Source organism: Monopterus albus, unplaced genomic scaffold (assembly GCF_001952655.1).
Source record: "Monopterus albus unplaced genomic scaffold, M_albus_1.0 scaffold204.1, whole genome shotgun sequence".
NCBI classification, from domain to species: Eukaryota; Metazoa; Chordata; class Actinopteri; order Synbranchiformes; family Synbranchidae; genus Monopterus; species Monopterus albus.
Window position 1 is genome coordinate 674,531 of NW_018128084.1, and position 20,322 is coordinate 694,852.

Genomic DNA, 20,322 nt, shown 5'->3' on the forward strand with positions numbered 1-20,322 from the left:
TATATATTACAAAAAAGAGTGATAAGAATTGTGCATAAGATGGGGTATAGGGATCACACCAATGTAGCTTTCATACAGTCTAAATTGTTAAAATTGTTTGATTTAGTGGGATATCAGACTGCTGTGTTTATGTATAAAGCCAGGAACAATTTATTACCTGGTGGAATTCAAAAACTATTTAATGAAAGGGAAGGGGGATACAATTTAAAGGGTCAGTTAAATTTAAAAATTCATGCTATATGTACAACCAAAAAAAGATTTTGTATTTCCATAAGTGGGGTAAAACTATGGAATAATTTAAGTGTGGACATAAAAAATAGTAATAGAATTGACGAGTTTAAACATAAATATAAAGGTATGTGTCAATCAAGATATATGCAAGAACAGGTTTAATGATTAATCAGATGGAACATTGTGGGTGTGGTGTATGAATGTTAACACCTTGTATTAATTCTTTAGTATGTTACTTGTGTGGTGTAGAAGATAATTATTTAAGAATGTAATTATGTAAGAATGTTAACACTCTGTTATAATTTTTTAGTATATTACTTGTGTGGTGTAGAAGAGAATTATTTATGTAGAGATACTGCTTGCAAACCAATGATGGTAAGATGATGTCATGGGGTAGGACTGGATAAGTCTGACTTCTTCCTACTCCATTCAAGCATGTACTAGGTATAAGCAAATTGATATTGGATTAGCATTTGTTGGATATGTGTAAAATTATGTGTGTTGACATATCAACTGTCTTTACATGCTTGAAAGAATAAATCAAATCAAATCAATCTTTAATAACACGGCTTCTATGCTGTTTTACTGTATTCCTTCCAAAATTTAACACTCCACTTCCATAAAGATGGCAGATTAGTAAGAGACAAATAAAAAAAAAAGTTTAAAATTAATTGGCCAACTTCAATAACTTCAAAACCACAGAATCGTACATTTTCCACAATTCTACTCATTAGCTTCTTCTTCTTCACTAGATCTTACCTGACTATTCTGCAATGCAAGTGATGTCACATCCATGGTTTTTGACATTATACAACTAATCTACATGTGTGAAATTGGTAGTGTGTTCTCCTTTAAAACTGTCTGCATGTGTTGTATGTGTTTTTGTGATGTTAGTATTACTGTGACTTTTACCAAGTGCGTAGAGCGCTCCATGGCAGGGGCAGATGCCAACTCCACAGCGAGGAAAGTTCAGAGATGCCACAGCGGCCCACTGCTTGGTCACTGGGTCGTATCTCTCTGTGCAGTCAAAGATCATTGAGTCTTTCTCTCCTGGTGGTTAAAAACACATGCAAGTGTCAGGCTCGATTCAGGTTCTTTTATTTTTGGAGTTGAAAAATAAACAGAAGATGGGCTCAGCTCTCTCACCTCCCACCACATAGATCATGCCCTCCAGGACGGCAACCCCTAACCCGCTCCGAGCCTGGTGCAAGGACGACACAGTGGTCCAGTACTGGTTGAAGGTATCGAAGCGTTCCACACAGCTTAATGCCCGGCTGTCACTCCAGCGGCCACCCTGCAGCCGAGTGTAGCCTCCTGACATGCAGAAACAAGTGAAGATCCAGGATTAAATAGTATTTCCGACATTCCCTATTTGGAAAATCTCAGGTAGTGTCTTATTTTAAACTATCTTCAATTATCGCATTTCATCAAGTAAGGTTTCTAAGCCGAATAAAGAGATGTGAAACAGAACCTATGGCATAGAGGTATTTCCTGGCTTTTCTTCTGGGTCTCATCTTGGATGGTTGTAGCTGACTGTACATCTTATTTTCTTTGGGAGACTTTGTGACTTCAGTGTATTCCTTCAGAAGAGTCTGCAGTGCCACCCGCAGGCTGAAGTCTGTAATACCTTTATTCAATTACAAATAGACAAACATTAAAATATCAAGTAATCAAATTTAAAGCAATGTTGCAAACCTAAATTATAAAAAGGAATACAATTATTTATACACTTCTTACCCTCTATGTACTTGAAAAGTCTTTGTGGGGAAAGCAGAGGGAAGCGGACTGGTTCCAGTACCTCTACAACATGTTTTTTCCTCTTTGCCACATCTTGGAGAACCCAGTCCATGGCAGCAGTAAATACCTGGTACTCATCCTCAATTCTCAGCTCTTCACTTCGTAGCAGCCTCACCAACTGATCCTTTGACAGGCCCCTGAACTCGTCAGTGGCACACACCTAAAGAGAGAATTAGTTAGTGTTAAACTTGACACTTTCTGTGTGAGTTGACATGCTTTTAGCAACATAAATGATACAGTACAAATGCAGTTCTGAAAAGACACTGAGGGTGTTTTATTGTACTGATTTTCAGTATGTATATGTTTAATTAACTAGATGAGGGTATCAAAACAAAACAAGAGCCTTGGCAAAGGTATACATAAAATGTCAGACTATCACTTTTGTGTGTTCATACCTCCAGGAAGTGAACATGTATGTAATTCTCTGTGAATTCCAGCATGTCCATGTAGGCAATCCCCTCCAAAAATTGAAAGATACCCACACAATTAGATGGGTCCATGTGACCCTTGAGAAACTCTCCACAGATAGACACCACTTCATTCAGCTGCAACATATCTGCTGCCACCATCAACTCCTGAACATTGTCCACTGTTACACCGATCACTCCTGATACAAAGAATAGAAATTTCTTTTGAGAAATCAGTACAATACTATACAGACTTTACAGAACACAAGGTGCATATTGGGATGGATGTGGACCTGTGTATATGAAGTCCAGCAAAATCTGAAAGACTTCAGTCTCCACTCCAAGGATCTGCACCTCCTCTTTATCTGCTTCTCTCATCCCCCCAGAAAAGAGAGCAGAAAAGTATGGGCTGCTGGCAGCGAGCACCAGCCGGTGGACCCTGAAGACCCGACTGCCAACCTTCAGCCCCACATCACAAAAGTCAGCGCGGAGCCGCATCTTGTTCATCTGGGACAGGATGAGTCTGGCGTAGTGTTCTGAGGCCAGAAGAGCCTGCTCAGACCCGTGAGTTGCCATGGCAGCAGCATCACCACCACAACAAGGGGATGCTGACACAGAGATGGAGCACATAACAGCTGGTGTAGGACTGTTTTACTACGGAGACCAGTATCCCCAAATCCTACTCTCTCCTGAGTTTAAGCAGAAACAGGCCTGAAAATCACAATGAAAACTAACCGCAAAACAACACATACAGATAGTCACGTTTGGTGGTTATGCAATAGTAAAGCTGTGGCTTTAACGACAACATCATAAAGGATAAAAGGTGTCCGTCTCTAGTGTGTCACGGTAAAGCACACTGGATCAATTCAAAGATAGCGTTATCTCACTGCTGCTTTGTCTATGAAAATACAGCTGCAGCCGTGTTAGTCTGACATGCTAGCCAACAGAGGACTCGGCAGCCTAGATTGAATAATCATATTAACCAGTGACAGTCAGCTAATATCGAACATCTTTACTTTTCGAACAACCCCTAACAAGAATGTCTGCTTGCTGAGAACTGTGGACAAGCATACAAAAATACTAATTTCGGGTTGATTTTAGCTGCAACTTACCCATAAGTTTGCTGATAAGGATGCAGGCAACTTCCGTCACCCTGCAAACTATCAATCGTTATTTCTGGATCGACTGCACTGGTCTGACAAGTTCAATCTTCAGTGGTCATAACTAATCAATCCTCGAATGCTAGATATCCTCGGTGGCACCGGTTTTGCCATTGTCCGAAACAAAATGTTATATTACACAAGGGTATAACTACTATAGTTTTGTTTTAATTATTATTTTCTTTGTTATCTTTCTTGGTTTTGGTCATTTTACATACACACCAAACCTGTTACCAAAACAAGAGAGTGGCGTGATGAAAATATAGTGAGGGTGTTGGAAGCAACAGTCAAGGGATATGTGGAGAGGAGGCTTCAGACGATGACAACCATCATAGTGAACATGGCTGCAGAGAGGTTTGGTGTGGAGGAGGCTAAGGTTGTTAAGCAGCCTTACACCAGAAATCGGAGGGCTACCGAAATTCACAAGATCAGGAAAGAACTGAAAGCCTTGAAGAAGCAGTACAAGGAAGCTAGGGAAGAGGAGTGGGTACCACTTGCAGAGCTTCACAGCATATTCAGGAAGAGCCTCCTAACCATGCGTAGAGCTGAGCTGCACAGGAGATGGAGGAGGGAGAGAGCTAGGAGACGAGCTGCCTTCATTAGTAATCCATTTGGGTTTACTAGGGATCCTCCTTGGACAGTGACGCAGTGGATGCCTGGTGTGTTCAAAGGAGGAAGTCGACCAGTATCTCCATGACACCTTCAGCACCCTCTCCCGAGATCAAGATTTAGGGCAATGTAAGGCAGTAATAAGGCCAGCAGAGCCGGTAGTGGCATTTGATTTGAGGGAGCTGCTTCTGAAGGAAGTTCAGGAGGTGGTGTGGAAAGCTAAGTCTAGATCTGCACCAGAACCAAGTGGGACATCCTATAAGGTCTATAAGCATTGTCCTAAGTTATTAAACTGGCTTTGGAAGATCCTAAAAGTCATCTGGAGGAAGGGAAGAATAGTACAGCAGTGCCGGTTTGCAGAAGGAGTGTGGATTTCTAAAGAGGAGAGTTCTAAGGGGATTAGCCAGTTTAAAATTATTTCATTGCTCAGTGTTGAGGGGAAGATTTTCTTCAGCATTGTAGCTAAGCGAAAGATTTCTTCCTCAAGAATGGATACATTGACACTTCAGTACCAGGGTGTTTAGAGCATACAGGTGTGGTCACTCGGCTCCTCAGAGAAGCAAGGGAGAATAAGGGTAATCTGGTGGTGCTGTGGTTAGATCTGGCCAGTGCCTATGGCTCAATGCCCCATAAATCGGTTCTTGAGATGCTGGAGAGGCACCATGTTCCAGCTTCAGTGAGAGACCTCATCTGAGATTATTTCAGTGATTTCAGTTTGAGTCTCAACAGGATCAATAACATCTGAGTGGCACAGAGTGGAGGTCACACTGATCACTCCTGATACAAAGAATAGAAATTTCTTTTGAGAAAACGATACAAAACTATACAGACTTTACAGAACGTGATGCTGTGCATATTGGGATGGATGTTGACCTGTGTATATAAAGTCAAGGAAAATCTCAAAGACTTCGGTCTCCACTCTGAGGATCTGCACCTCCTCTTTATCTGCTTCTCTCATCCCCCTCAGAAAAGAGGGCACCATCTCTGTGATCCTGTTTGCTTTGGCAATGAACATGTTAGTTAAATCTGTAGAGCCAGAATGCAGAGGTCCCAAGTCCAGGTCCGGGATCTGCCAGCCGCCAATTCATGCCTTCATGGATGACCTGACATTGACCACCGAGTCAGCACCTGCAAGCAGATGGACCTTAGAGGGGTTGAAAAAGGTGATAGGATGGGCCGGGATGTCTTTTAAATCAACAAAATCAAGATCTTTGGTCCTGAAAAAGGGACGAGTGGTAGATAGGTTCCGCTTCTTCATCTCAGGAACACCAATCCCCACTATCTCTGAGAAGCCGGTAAAGAGCTTGGGGAAGTTTTTTGACAGCACCCTCAGGGATACAGCCTTCATCAAGAAAGCCTATGAGGAACTGGAGGAATGGTTAAAAGATCTTGACGAATCGGGCCTTCCCAGGAAATTTAAGGCGTGGATTTACCAGCATGGGATTTTGACTAGGATACTGTGGCCATTGCTACTCTATGACTTCTCAATCTTCACCATAGTTGACCATGAAATAAAAGTCAGTAGTTTCCTGAGAAGACAGTTAGGGTTGGCAAGGAGTTTGAGTAATATCGCACTTTATGGGAATACCTGCAAACTAACGCTCCTCGTGAAATCCATTGGGGAGGAATCTAAGGTTTTGTGGGCAAGGGACGTGCTTCAACATCGAGAGTCAAGGGACTCAAAAGTTTATAGGGCAGGAGTAATAGTGAAGACCAGGAGGAAGTCGAGAGCAAAGGCTGCAGTAGAACAGGCAGAGTCATGGCTATGCCATGGAGTCCTGGTGGGAACAGTGGCCAGAGGGAGGGCTGGGTTAGGATCTTTCGCAACCCCCATTTTGACAAGACTCAGGGTAAAGAGCAGAGGCAACTAGTCCAAAAGGAGGTGAGAGCAGTTGCTGAGGAAGAGAGGGTTAGCAGAGCAGTGGGAATGAGACAGCAAGGAGCCTGGACCAGATGGGAGCAAGTTGTGGAGAGGAAGATCTCGTAGGCCAACCTCTGGCGAGCAGAGCCAGATCGCATCAGGTTCTTGATTCAGGGTGTCTATGATGTCCTTCCCAGTCCATCTAATCTGCACCACTGGAGTTTGACTGATACTCCAGCAGGTCCCCTCTGTCAGAAGAAGGGGACCCTTGAGCACATTTTGAGTTCTTGCCCAAGGGCGCTGGGGGAAGGCTGATATCGTTGGCATCATGACCAGGTGCTTAAGACTATTGCAGAGAGCATTGGAAGTGCCATTGCCAGCTGTCAGAGGTCTAAACCCACAAAGCAAGTCATCAGCCTTATCAAAAAAGACAATGAGGAAAATGTCAGGGTTTCTCAATACAGCGCAGGATTGGCACCTGTTAGTGGATCTGGGCAGACACCTCAAGTTCCCTCAGAATGTTGTGAAGACCTCTCTTAGGCCTGAGGTGACAAAGAGCGTAGTCTTGTTGGAACTTGCAGTGCCATGGGAACAGATGGAGGAGGCTTTTGAGCGGAAGAGGCAGAAATATGACAGTCTAATCAATGACAGCCATAGACAAGGTTGGAAGGGGAAGTGCATTCCTGTAGAGATTGGGTGCAGGGGTTTTGCAGAACAGTCTCTCTGTAGAGCCTATGCTGCACTCGGCATTACAGGCGAGAGGAGGAGAAGTGCCATCTATTGCAGCACAGAGGCAGCAGAAAAAGCCTTTAGATGGCTCAGGATAAAGAAGGTGGATCCATGGTTGAGTGCTGCTAGGGGACAAGCTGTGGCTTGATCAACCTCAGCTGGGTCGCCTGAGCGAGGGTGTCTTAAGTTTGAAAGACCCGAAATACCCGATGACCTCAGGTAACATCACTGATGATGTTTCCTAGCTATGTATCAGAAAATGTGTCATTTCAATTCAGTTTCTTGGTTTTGGTCACCTCACATACACACCAAACCTGTTACAATATTCCACGCTTGATGGCAGTGTTGCCTTTGAACAAGCTGCTAAACAAATGGAAGCCCTTGACAACAAGCCACAGAAACCTACCATGTAAATTATCATAGCATTCTTACCATGTCAGAGCCTAGCAGAATGGTAATTTTAAATGTAGTTATCCTCCAATGTGTTGGCTGTAACCTCTTGCACTGGAAGCCTACAGCTGCTCTTTTAGACAGTGGAAATACTGTAGGTAGTCCACTTTGTTTTCAAGTAAATATTATGTTTGAAACCTGTTATTACATTCAGAGCTCTAGCACCGCTTGGCCTCACTAGAAGTGTCTGGTCAACTGAGTTTAAGTAACAAAAAAAAAAACACACCTGAACACATATCTGAGTTAATAACTGTAACACCCATTAAGATTATCTGTCACCCACTTGAAATACAAGTCCTGTCATATCTGTCACGTGATTTGTATTTCCAGCTATTTCAGTGTGTCAGTCAGAATTAAACCATCTGTGGTGTGCTAGAGTATATGCTGTGGTTCCATGTTACTAATGTTGATTACTTAAGACTCAAAGGTAGTCTTGCGCCAACCTGGCCACCCTTGGTTGGGTTTCTCTCTTGTTGCCCTGCATTGTTAAATTTACAGTGTCCTATTTCCCTAAATTGCATCCAGCATGTCCTTTATCTCAGCTGAACAATTAGCTTATTGGATACAGCTTAAACAGACTCTTAGTAAGCCAATATAACAAGGCAGGGTTCACCGTTTGACCTAAACGAGCTTTGAAAAGACAGGCATTCCTATTCCTTTAATGTTTTTCCTTTTACAGTGAGGAATTTAAACATCTAATTGTCTACCCTAAGAGACTAGAGGGAGACTGTGAACATGAAAAAATCATGACTGAGCCAAAAAATTGTTTTTAACTATCAACAGTTTTAACTATCAAGGACAATATATTGATGGCAGTACTGCCAAGTTCTGCCACATTCAGTGTAATCACTTTTTCCACACTCGACTTTCAGTGCAAATCTTTTCATGAGTAAAATTGAGCCTACTCAATAAATACCGCCATGTAATGTGATCTCTTTTAAATGTATCCAATTTATCAAACAGTCTGGCTACATGTTTGTCAGAGAACCCAGAAAACTCAATAGTGGCATGATAACTTTCCACAATGCGTCTTAATCACATCATGTATTTTTAGCAGTTGTGAGGTGATTAGTGCTGTTTTGCAATTCAAGGGTCTCATTTGTGTTTCATTCATTTCAGTGTGACAACATACTCCACTCAATCAACAGATAATACATTGCTGGCAAGGGGCATACATGTTCTCTACAAGTTCATCATGATGTTCATCAAAAAAAATGTTTTAAGTGTAATTTAGAGTTTTAATTTAGCTTCTGTCTCCATTACCAGAGGTGGAAAAGAAGCCTCTGCTAAAAACAGTAAATTAACCTCAATGACAGAATTTTCATGCATCATTTCTAGTGTTTAGGCTTTATGTGTTTCATTTGTAATCCCTGCCTTTTCTTCATGCTGCTGCCTGGGCAGGTGTCTCTTGTAAAACAGGTTTTAACAAGTAGGTGAGGTGCTGAAATGAATCTGAATGTAGTGTCACAGGCTTCTTTTGGTGACAGTGGTTCTGTTACAGCGTGATTGTTTTTGTTTTTTTTTGATAGGTATAGCCGTCTCTATTGTGGTGATGGGAAACAGAGTGTTCGCCTTTCTTGCTAAATCTCCCATGCTGTGGGAGTAAAAGTAAATAGCGTGAGGGTCATCCTATGGAAAGTTGTCACTATAATTATCATTCTGTTTTAAGTGCAGGCTGTGACTGCCTTTTTCATCAGGGTACTGTCCTCTGACTAGATGGAAAGAAAAATATCACGAGATGAAACAGACAGCCTAAGGGTAGGAGAAGGTAGAGCTTACTGAGTGCTTTGACTGGCTTTAAATCATACCATATAATGCAAAATTACAGCACTCTGTGGTAATTTTATGAAATTACTTTTTTCAATAATATTGCTCATAACTTATGCTGTAAAATCCCCATTAAGTGAGGAGAGTACTTAATTTTGTGTAGTTCCAAATGTTATCGTGCAGTGGATACATTTGCTCTGATATAGCCAGACAAGGTTCTAAACCTCCCCTGACCGGACTTGTTAACTTTGTGAACCTTATATCTTTATTTTGGCTGAGTTCACCATGCACAGTGTACATACGGTATGTGGCTTTCAGATAGACTTGGTTTTATAATTTCACCTCTGCACCGGAACCAGTGTCCATCAGCCCTGTACCACATTAGTTTGGTGGCCATGTGCCTGATGGTTCTTTATTTAATCTTTTTGAGAACTGAACTCCCGCAGTGAGATTGTCCTGAGAGCCTGAGGGACGTCGAGGTCCTTATCACAGCTGAACACAATAGTGAGTATTTCTTTCCTTGAGAAATAGAAGAACAACTTAATATGGTATCTCTGAAGTTAAATAAGAAGGAAATCATGCAAGTAGTCTGGCATTTATCCAAAAGTAAATATATTATTTTGGTGATATGTCACTGTCTTGTTCTACCTGTTTCAGCAAGGTGAGATCATCTTCCTTCCTGGCCAAAGCTGCTGTCTGCAAATCTGATTTGGTTGTGGACCTGGCTTTGCATTTCTGCTGAATGGTTTGTCATTAAGCAGTAGTATGCTATCCCCTTCTAAGAGCTGGCTCAGTGTCACCTCTCATCTCAGTGTGCTCTGAGCCCCTTACCCCAATCACTATCACCACATGTTAGGGAAATAGCTAATGAATTATCATTTTAAGCTTGTAAGCATTGTGCAGTGATACCACACAAAACCGCAGCAAATCCTACATATTATCATTGCTCAGTACTGTTTAATGCTATCTCACTCTTATTTTAGTTACTTTAGAAAACAAGTAAAAGGTGCAATTCATATACTGTAGGCTTTTGCACCTTATTGTAAACAGAGTTGGTTCAATACTACTGATCTAATGTAATTTTCTGACAATACAGTTCAGTAAAACGAGACCAAATCAGGCAGGTTTGAATTGGGTCACTGGGAGGATAATTCCTATGCACCTTTGTTCTTTATTTTCACTGTTTTCACTGTAGTGTTCACAGTCTTGTATTACCGTATATTGGGGCTTACTGTAAGTAATCAGACATTTTGTTATTTGGGCTATTCCTTAAAAGGAGAGATAAGATATTTTTAAAAAAGAGATCTGTGCCTGAGGAGAAAAAAAAATCATGCTTGTCGTTTTGATTGTTGGTTGGTTTGTTCACAGCATAACTCAAAAAGTAATGAATGGATTTTGATGAAATGGAGAGACAGGGGGCTCCACAGAACACACCATTAGATTTTAGTGCTGCTTCGGCTCATCATCCAGATCCAGGAAATTTTTAAAGCATTCTTCACAATTGACCATTGTGAGATCAGGCCGATTTCAACATTTTGGCCTCTAACTGTGTACATAATGCCTACAATACTTGGACAAAAACTGCTCGATAACATAAGATCTTCCACACACCAAAGTAAGATCTGGATCCAAGTAATATTTATGATCTGGTGGTCCAGAAAGTTCAGATTTACAGGCCTCACAGAAAACTTGCTACTGTGAGACAACAAATAATTCTACTCACTTGCAATGAAAATCAAATTCTAGCTGAAACTCTGCTGATTTAGTATGGTGTCAACAGATCTGACCTATCAAATTATCATGAGAATATTACTTTTAGATGTAGGTGTAGTGGCATTATGAGGACAGTGAGCTACCTTGGTGGAGGTTTACACTGTCTGACTGCTGTCTAGTTTTAAGTCTGAAACCTGTTTGTGTGCATCATTTACCATAATTCCCCCAGGCTTGGAAACAATTTTTCAGTTTAATTTTCAATCTTTCCCATCTCCTCAACAACTCAGTGGGTGATCAACCTGTGACCTGAATTCACGAAAAGTTACTGTACATTTGTACATACAATATGTAAAGTACAGTATTGGGAGTCATGAAGAACATGTACTTGAAGTAGAGGTTTAACTAAGTTTCTATTTTTGTGTAGTTAATTGCTGAAACAACAAACAGTTATGGTTCATAATATTTTTATTTTACCATGCTGCATGTGAGCAGCTCTTTTAGTGTTTAGTTCCATTTTCAGTGGCAAGGTGCAATTAAAGTGAAGACTGTTATTGCTGTTAAGACTATTAATTGTCAGATGTTACAAAACTGACCAGTAAAACAACAGGCCCATTTTTGTAGACCTATGCTCAAGTCAGCCAATCTAAAAAGGTGCAAGGTAAATATGTTGTTCTTTATTGTTTTAATTGTATTCAGATCATTTAAAAAATCCAAATTTGTTTACAACATAAACATAACATTCCTTGCGATTTTGTTCTTGTGAAAAACCCTGATGGGGTTGTTTTATTTAGGAGAGGTTCAGGTCTCAAGTAATAAACTCACCTGAGTTCTATTTTTGCTGGAATAAGACATTTCTGTACTGTATTTTGTTATAATTTTGTATCACATGTACATTTTCAATGTGATATATTTTCTTAAATAAAGTAGTTTGAACTACTTTGTCTAGGTAACTTTAGTTAACCAAACTAGATTTATCCCTGAGGTAGCTTTGCTATAGTTCAACTTCTTTTACTGTAGAGTAACTTGCAAAGTTACTTCCACAACGCTACATCTGTATATTGACAACAATATTCAGACAAACGTTTCAGCATTTATTTGTGGTGAAATTAGAGAGGCTTCAAAGAAAACGCTGGAGCTGTTGCGTTTAATGGTTAATTCCGTAGTCTACATGCTGTTGGCAGGCAGTCGGACTTCTTGCCTTCAGCCCATAAGCCAGCTATAATGTGAGTTTGTAAAATAGAGACAAAAAATCCCTCTCTTATCGATTCTGCCTCCAACATAGCAACTGTTCGCTGATTGGATGACGCTCGACGCGTTCTCGGCCTCCCATTGGTTGATCGGGTAGCGTGAAAGCGGTGAAATCGGACGGAGACAGCGGGGAGGAGAGACGCGATTGGCTGCGGCCAAACTGAAAGCATAAACCTATTTTTCTGAAAGCCTGTGAGACAGTTGATGGTGTGTATTTTAGGCCTAACTCCAAAGGTAATTCGTCCTACTGCCCCCCAGCCAGGGCTTATTTAAATTGAGAACTATAAAGCAAAGTGACTGTGAATATAAACGAGCGAGTTGCACGACTGAGGTCTGCTGACAAGGAAAGACAAAAGGGAGGACAGTAGAAATGGTCTGTGTATTTAAGAAGAAAAAAAGTCAGACTCAGTGAGCTAAGGAAATAGGACTGAGCAGTGTAAGTGAAATTGCTGTAAAAGCAAATATCCTTGGGGATATAGTCAGATGGGTGTGTTTCAATTTAAAGGAAATGTAGGAAAGGCCAAACTTGACCTTTCAAGTCATCATTTTTATACCATCCTGTACAGAAGTTAGAGAAATGCCCGTTTTGAGTACTTTTTCCTGTCCCTTTTATTTTCCTACCTGACAAAGTTTTTCTACCCATCTCTCTCCCTGGCTTTTGGACACTCACACAGCCGGGGTGACTCAGTGCTGGTACAGTCAGTCCTCTCCATCTATCTATCACCTCTGCACCTGGTCCATCCTAGCAGAGCATGCATGCATGCTGCCTCTCTGCCAGCTTTCTGCGCTGACAACGGTAAGAGGGAGTAATCTGTGGCATGGAACTGAAGCTCTCCCCCAGAACATCCTGCCTTCTACACATAAATAAGCCCTACAATAGACTGTATATAAATCCCTACCTAACACAGACCTTATGTGAAGCTTCAAAGACGCCACCTGTTACTCTGGTCATGGAGGGCCAATAGTGGTGTCACCCAGGGTCATCATCATCAAGATTTACACAGGCATTTCTTTGTACATGAAACTTGTGTTTTGTTTGGAAACTTTGGAACACGTTAATTTTGTGTAAGTGTTAGATAACAAAGGCATCGACTCCATGATGAAGTTTGTGTTGCTCTTAAGGAGCTTAAGAAAAGTTGTTATAAAATACCACATGTTGAAGTAGGTTTGATACATTTTTTTCTAGTGACTCAATAGCGGACCAGAGTGAGTACAAGGAAAGCGCTGTCACATATCCTGCTATTGTCTTCATCGTTTCCTTTCTCTTCCATCTGTCCACAGTATTTTCTCCAATGCCCTCACTACCTCCTATCTTTGCTGATAAGGATAGGCTCATCAGACTGCAATGGCTCCACTAGAGACAGACAGTAAATTTTAGGTAACAAGTTATCTCACTTTAACTCATTGTGTGTCTTGTTTTTGGTCATTTTTCTATCCATGGAAAAAATGTCAAAAATAGCTCAGAAAATGTAAAATGTGACATGTAAAAAGTGATATCTTGGAAGCAATGCACATAGAATGAAAAAAGAAATGAATTATGCAAATTGACAAAACCCTCAACAGTTTATTGTCTTTCAGCAAGAAAAAGGTCAGGATCTCACATTGCTTAGCTTCACCCGAGGAGTTTCCTTAGTCCCCCGATGGAGTTATATTTTTATAAGATGCTTAATCACTTTTCTTCCATAAACCAACCTCAGAAATGCACTTGACAGTTTCTCTGTACAGAGTGTCTGTTGTCCTAAAACTTGAAAAATGTGCCAAGTTCAACATGGATTCCTTTCCTCTTAAGCTATGCAGGCTGCATGTCATGAAAAACATTCATAGCTTGAGAATTGCCACAGTTCAAGTAAAGGAGGCAGGATACTTCCAGACCTCTGGCAGTTCACACAAACATCGGAGGCCACATCATACCAACACCACCAGGGAGAGTGCACTTTTGTGGCAAATGTCAACCTCTCATAACAGCATTACCTTCACCACCATCATCATCGTCACACATTGCAACAATAGAAATACTGTTGGATTGCACTTTCTTCAAGCTTTCATCTTGTAGCATGTTTATAGAAAAAAATATATGTAGAATACAAAAAAGCTTATACTTCTTTGAGTAACAGAATATAACATACAGTACTTCAGATTATGTTTTGATCAGCACATCAGCAGGTGTACATAAATTGCCCTCCTCTTGCCCAAATACAATTATCGAACTAAACAGGGATGTAGTATTACTCACTATTAAGTGCTTTGGTCAATGGGTGTAACATTGAGTATGCTCTTACAATGGAATTCTACAGGATGTTAATGCTACATACGTATCCACTGTATATGTAGGTCTGTTAGGAAAGGAGCAAATTGTCAAGATGCACCACAGCTTTTCACATATTCACATGTGGTATTTACCCAGAAATGGTTTGGTCCACCAAACGGATAAGACAGAATCAGCCTGTTTACAGCACAATTTCCCCCTCACAAATGCACTAAGTAATAGTAACCCAATATATATCTATATTCAAAACTGAATACATTTGAACTAGGAGAATGGACAGCTCCAGCAAAATCAACTCTAGTTGTAAAAGCTGAAGTCAAACAAAGGTGTAACACCTGATGTCAGTGAGAAACCTTCTGGTTGTCAACATCCCAACTGAAAAGGTGTCCATTAAACAAACGGCAATAAATGAAGTACAAAACATTTTTGAAAGCCTCAAAAGTCTTTTAGAAAAAAACAAAACAAACAAAAACACATTCAAGCTAACATTCAAGTCCGGTCCCACTTCAATTTGTGAAATCCCATTCACAAAAACTGATGGAATCACTGTAGTGCAAAATTTTACACAATGCACCTCGATGCAGTCGTTCTCGCAGGATACAGTAAACGTGTTTTTTTTTTTTTTTTGTCTTTCTCTGTTGGATTACATTTCTGGAGCAGCAGGTGGGAGCCCCGCTGTGTGTTTTGGAGTCTGTAGGAGACCATGTTCCTCTGTGTGTTGGGAAGGCGTGGCTGCAGCTTTAGCGTGTACTGGATGTGACAGCCGAACATCCAGGGCGTCATTGTGTTGCGCTAAGGAGTGCAGGCGATAGTGCAGGACAAGGTCTTTCAATGAGCAGTGGATGTCATAGGGCTCAGCAAAGCCATATCCGTGTGGTGTGCTGTAGATCATGCAATGCTTCACTTCTTCATTCACACTGAAACAGATAAAAAAAGAAAAAATCCCATCAGTGAGTTATACCATGAGCAATATTCAACTTAAAATGAATCCATAATTCAGGTATAGCTCTCCAAAATGTTACACTCACACAACAGAGCAGGCGTAGCATCCCTGTTTGCTGCTCTCGCGGATCAGGAATGTTCCAGGAGCTTTACCCTGAAGCATTTCCTCAGCCTGCGTTCGACTCAGTTCACCAACAAACCAAGTTGTTTCATCCTGATGTGGCAAATTCTTTTCGTCTCCTTTCAATACGTATGTGCTGGGAAAACATGGGTTGTATTGTAACAGCTCTGCAACAATTGTGTGATTGATTTACAAGCTATAAGCTGCATTACTTTAAATGTAATTTCTTGAAAGAATGTGTTGAAACTTACTCATCAAGGCTGTCACTTTGGATCCCGAGCCAGTCATTTATACGTTTTTGCCGCACGCCTTTGTGATTAAGCCAGCTGCAGGGAGAGGTGTAAGAAAAAGTTTTGTTTTTTTTTTAGTAAAATTCTTTACAGATACATTGTTTCTTCCTTTTACTGGTTTGCGATAATTTACCAAATAATATCTGACACTACTTACTTTAGGTACTGGTCTCTGATGTTGCATAATTGGATGAGATCAGGCCGCAAGCTGTTCATCTTCCTGTCCGTCTCTCTGTAGTCATCCACCTGCGTTCTGAGGTCTTCCTCAAGATGGATTTTGCTGTCATAGATCTCCCCAAGTCGGCACTTCAGCTTTTCATAATTTATCAGAAAGCTAAAGCGGAAAAGTAAAGACTGAGGGTCTAAATCATGTTCAAGGAATATGGGCTATGTGCACTCAAAATTAAACTACAATTGGGATGAATTTTACCTCTCCAGATCTTTGTTGGTTCCTTCAGACTGATTGTCCCTTTCAAACTCCTCTCCGTAACGCTCTTGTTCCCGACACTGCTTCTCAAAGATCAGCATCGTCCCATTAAAGGCCTCAATTGCTGTTCGCTTCAATTGGATTTCCTGCATTACAAAGAATACATCCGGTAAGAGGAGACTCAGGCCACTGATATTTAGAGAAGAACTGATCAGAGACAATCAGCTGATTTCAAAGTTTTTACCAGTGAGGTCTTTGTGAAGGCTTCATACAGACGATCAAACTCCTTTGACTTCTCTTGATACTGACTGTGAACCTCTTTGAGTTTTCTTCCAGCGACGTCGACACGGTCCTCTTTGACCTTATGTCAAAAATTCCATTTCATCAGATTATGTGCAGTTCATAATCCTGTGTATCACCACTCATCATACGTTTGCAGTGTCAGATTGACCGACATTTTTACACAAAAAGATAAAATAATGGTAGTAACTAACCTGCTGGAAGTGGGACACAGGATGTGCGAGCATCAGATCCAGTGTGGCATTATATTCCACCAACGAATGGTGCTGATAGTGCCAAATGAGCTCCACTACTGAACTGAATGTGAGAGGGTCTGAGAAGCCGTACTTCCCATCATGGTGGTAAATCTTGATTAGTTTGTTGTGCCCGTCTTTCCTGTGAAACGGCAAAAAACTAAACTATATTATTACTGTAAAATAAAATGTAAACCCTGCTGATGATGTTTGTGGTAATACTATGATGAGAGCTGTGGTTCTCTAGTTCATCTGCTCACCTTAATGTCAGTGTAAAGTCTCCTTGCAGCTTTGTGGATGCGTCGCGCACCAGAAAGGAGCCATCAGGTGTGTCTCGGAGCAGCTCATTTACCTCATCCCTGAAGGATGATTGAACAGTTTATCCATCTAACATACATTAAATCTAATACACATTATACTGTTAAATAACACATCCTCAGTGCTGATATTATGCTTAATACTGGACCGGTAATGCTGACATACTTTACCTGGTTATGTCTCCCCAGTACCATTCAGCGTCCTGTAGTGAATATGCAGGTGGCGTAAGGCAGTTGTTGTTCACTGTGGAAGACACTGGCTTTGTTGACCTGGGAGGGAGAGCTGCAAGCAAAAGAGAAAGAACAACAACAAAAATTAAATGCAAAGGATTGTTATAAAGGGATTGGTCAAAAATAGTAAAATTTTGATCTGTTGTGAGATCATGTGCAGTCAAGGATGCGTGTCTGTGTTAAGGAGAATGCAGTACTTTCAGTGTATTGCCCCCAACACCCCCCACCACAAACACTCAGACACTGTCACACCCTGATGGAGCCTGTTAAGATCTGAGGACAAGCCTAGGCATGTTTCCAATGGATATCATTTGCAACTAATTACCAAGATCTTAAATGTGGTCAGGGCTAAAAAAGGAAATGTGACAGTCAGTCCTAATTTCTGTGCCCTGCCAGTCAGCAACTATGGAATATGTTTACTTTTATTATCCATATATATATATAAAATATTAGTTATTCATTTGCCTGAAACTCCTGCAAAGTAGATTTAAGTCCAACCTCTATACTTTGCAGCTGCCTTTGGAACTTTCCTGAATTGCATGAGAAGCATTAAATAGACTGTAAATTTTATTTTGAGTCTCTTGGACTACCACTCCCATTTTCAATCATTGCATGCTAACAGATCCTCCTAAGTTTTCCGTCAAACTTAAAAGAAGAAACATTTGTGAGCCTGGCCCAAAGACTACACATTTTGCTAAAAATGAAAAAAGAAGAGCAAACCGCATCAAGAGAAGGTGAAGGGCGATATATTTCACTGCAGGACAAAAGTGCCTTTCATGGGGCAGTTTGGGAGAATACAAGAGCACACTCAGAGAGGAGAAAATGTGGGTTTCTCCCACCATCCACTCTCCTCTTTTTCTGACCTTAAAATAAACAAAAGACAGGTGCAGCAGCACCATGGCACGCGTAAAACGAAAAGCTGCGGCTCCTGGACTCAGCAAAATTAAATCTGCACACCTTCCCCTTTCTGTCTGGTGCCAAGAAACTCTACTGGCTTCCAAAAACCACATGCGCATACCAGTACAGACAAGAGCCACGTAGCTAATTTAAGTATGGAATAATAAAAATATCAAATCAGTCACGCTGCAGCCTGTGTTTGAACTGTGCCCAATCCAAAAAACACAAACGGCTAGTCTTTATAACTAGACTCAGGAATTGTCTCTAAAATATAATTCCAATAGACTTTATAGGAACAGTAAGGCATCTGTGTTGTTCTCACGGTGTGTAGTTCACCATGCACAGTATATTATAGCATTCATTTTAAGTTAATCAGTATCAACTGCAGTTAACAATAAACAATGGACATTAACATTATGGTGCAGCTTTAAAAGTCAAATGGCTAAATATGCAAAGGTAAAATTAATTTAGCCAGGCTGCTATTTAGAATGAGACAAGACTGAAATAATTGGATACAAGTCATACACTGTTAAGACAATGTAACAACACGGCAGTCAAATGACAAATGTAAATAAAAAGTGAGCTGTTCCTGGGCTGCCGGAGTTAAGTCATGAGACGAGCTATCTAAACTGTTTGCCTTTAGCCTACTTTCAGAGCTAGCACACAAATTAACTACGGCTGGCTGCAGAGGAGAACAAAGCGGTCGTTTCATGCGGCGCTCATTAACGCACCGTCAACTAGCCTATATTCCTCTAAAATGCACTCTTTGCACTGGCATACGCCTTTGGTAAGCCTCCTTTAGGTTTACAAGGAGATGCAAGATAGCTGCGCATTTCTAAGTCTGTCATATGTGCTGGGACAAAAGAAAAGAGGCAAACCACTGCGCCTGGTCCACTGAAAGGTATTACGTAATTGCCAAGTGAATTGCGCTATGCATGCCTGGGCAATGCCACTGGGGGAGCGCAGCACCGAGGACCTGGCCATTATAATGTTTTACTAACACTTGCATTGCATCCGTGTCACTTTATTTAAGACATTACACAAGATAATGACAGATTAAGACGGATTCAGAAAATGAATAAGACGTTTTCGACCCCCCGCAGGTCAGACAATGAATGACTAGTCTTAACCCTAATTTACCTGGAGGTGCTTGATCCATTTCGATGTAGAATAAACCTTCGGAAGGACAAACCATTCCTGTTTCCCAAGAGTAGTCCAGGATGCTGTTTTTGTCTTTGTGCGCAATATTAAAAGATTCACGTTTCTTTTGCCGCAAATGAACCTTATTTATGCCACTTTAATGCAGTCACAGACGCCACGTCCTATGTGGACAAAAAGAAAACTCCTTAGATCCATAAAAAAATCTCGAAGTCCAAACGTATTCTCTCAACAAAGCATATCTAACCGAAGACTTGTTTTATATTTCTAGATTGTCAGTCCTGGCCTCTTTTTTCCGCTCTGCTCTGGAACCCTACTCTACTTCATCTCGGAAGTGGGGCGACTTTAAAGGGCTATTGGTAACATCATCTTGGCATGGTCCAAACTACTGCTACAGCGGGGTTAGTTTTATTGCAGGATTCACTGTCACGTAAAAATAGTCAGTAAAATGTATATATTCTAATTAAATAAAAATAACCCAAGTATCTTTACGTATAATCTGACAAAGAATATTTGCTTTGGTGAATTACACTTGCAGACGAACAGTGTATTGCATATTATTCACCCCTAAATTTAAATGGTACATGCCAGACCGTTTCATTCAACTCGCATCAAGATGCACTGTAACAGCTGAAAAATGCCTTGCAGGGCATGAATGGAAGAGAAAAACCTGCTCTATTCGCTTGAATCATTAAATATGAACATGCTCAAACATATACCTTCTATGTTCTAATAAAATTTTATTTTAAACGATTAGGAATTAAAGCATTTTCTGTCAGTTCAGGTCTCCCCTAATCTACTACTCAGTGAATAGATTGCAAAAAAAAAAAAAAAAATGACATCATGCTTTAGGTCTCATAATTAAACCATCTTCAGTTTTTTGGCATCCACCACACATCTCAATTTGCCCCTTTTGTCTGAGAGGCCACAAGCGTGTATTATATTCTTGTTGAGCTTGTCAAAGCCGTTCAACAGCAAAAATGGCATTTCATAATTATTGCCACTCTGAGCTCATCCTGTTAAAGGCACAATAGGTTATAGCAGGTGTATTAACACCTGTACACAAAAGGGACTTGAAAAAGAATGTGCCTATAGGACTGAGAAAATTGATAACTTCATGATGATATATTTTGGTGTTCATGTGCTAAAAGTAGCATATTAGCATTAC

At 40.7% G+C, this 20,322-nt stretch overlaps 2 protein-coding genes and 2 pseudogenes across 4 annotated transcripts in view; 2 read left to right on the forward strand and 2 right to left on the reverse strand.

Annotated features, from left to right (window-relative positions):
• The window catches only part of ipp (intracisternal A particle-promoted polypeptide), a 5,842-nt gene extending 2,085 nt beyond the window's left edge, over positions 1-3,757 (reverse strand). Inside the window, exons 1-7 of one of the 3 annotated variants that reach the window (XM_020618368.1) lie at positions 3,548-3,757; positions 2,729-3,043; positions 2,424-2,635; positions 1,969-2,188; positions 1,703-1,858; positions 1,378-1,545; positions 1,144-1,281 (exon numbers count right to left, since the gene is read on the reverse strand). In XM_020618368.1, the coding sequence (XP_020474024.1) occupies positions 1,144-1,281; positions 1,378-1,545; positions 1,703-1,858; positions 1,969-2,188; positions 2,424-2,635; positions 2,729-3,043; positions 3,548-3,551 (1,213 nt within the window). In that variant the 5' untranslated portion in view covers positions 3,552-3,757. Of the gene's footprint in view, positions 1-1,143; positions 1,282-1,377; positions 1,546-1,702; positions 1,859-1,968; positions 2,189-2,423; positions 2,636-2,728; positions 3,125-3,547 lie in introns of all 3 variants that reach the window. The other 2 variants (XM_020618370.1, XM_020618367.1) reach the window with 2 other exon arrangements.
• Positions 3,568-5,078, forward strand: LOC109970662 (uncharacterized; annotated as a pseudogene).
• LOC109970663 (uncharacterized) lies at positions 5,077-6,965 on the forward strand (annotated as a pseudogene).
• A 6,557-nt stretch (positions 6,966-13,522) lies between these two features.
• On the reverse strand, positions 13,523-19,469 carry LOC109970672 (phosphatidylinositol 3-kinase regulatory subunit gamma-like). Its single transcript, XM_020618396.1, has 10 exons — positions 19,137-19,469; positions 17,040-17,151; positions 16,812-16,910; positions 16,513-16,693; positions 16,263-16,379; positions 16,022-16,164; positions 15,749-15,925; positions 15,553-15,627; positions 15,267-15,437; positions 13,523-15,155 (listed from the first exon to the last, which is right to left on the reverse strand). Exons 1-10 carry the CDS (start codon positions 19,189-19,191, stop codon positions 14,882-14,884), a joined length of 1,404 nt encoding a protein of 467 aa, XP_020474052.1. The 5' UTR covers positions 19,192-19,469; the 3' UTR covers positions 13,523-14,881.
• Between the last annotated feature and the right edge of the window lie 853 nt (positions 19,470-20,322).

Bases quoted from the DNA above. Each gene is read 5' to 3' on its own strand.
- LOC109970672 (XM_020618396.1), bottom strand. From the start codon at position 19,191: ATGGTTTGTCCTTCCGAAGGTTTATTCTACATCGAAATGGATCAAGCA. The intron at 16,911-17,039 runs GTAAAGTATGTC...ATCATCCTTCAG, and splicing joins TACTGGGGAGACATAACCAG to GGATGAGGTAAATGAGCTGC. The intron at 16,694-16,811 runs GTGAGCAGATGA...GCCGTTTCACAG, and splicing joins GACTTTACACTGACATTAAG to GAAAGACGGGCACAACAAAC.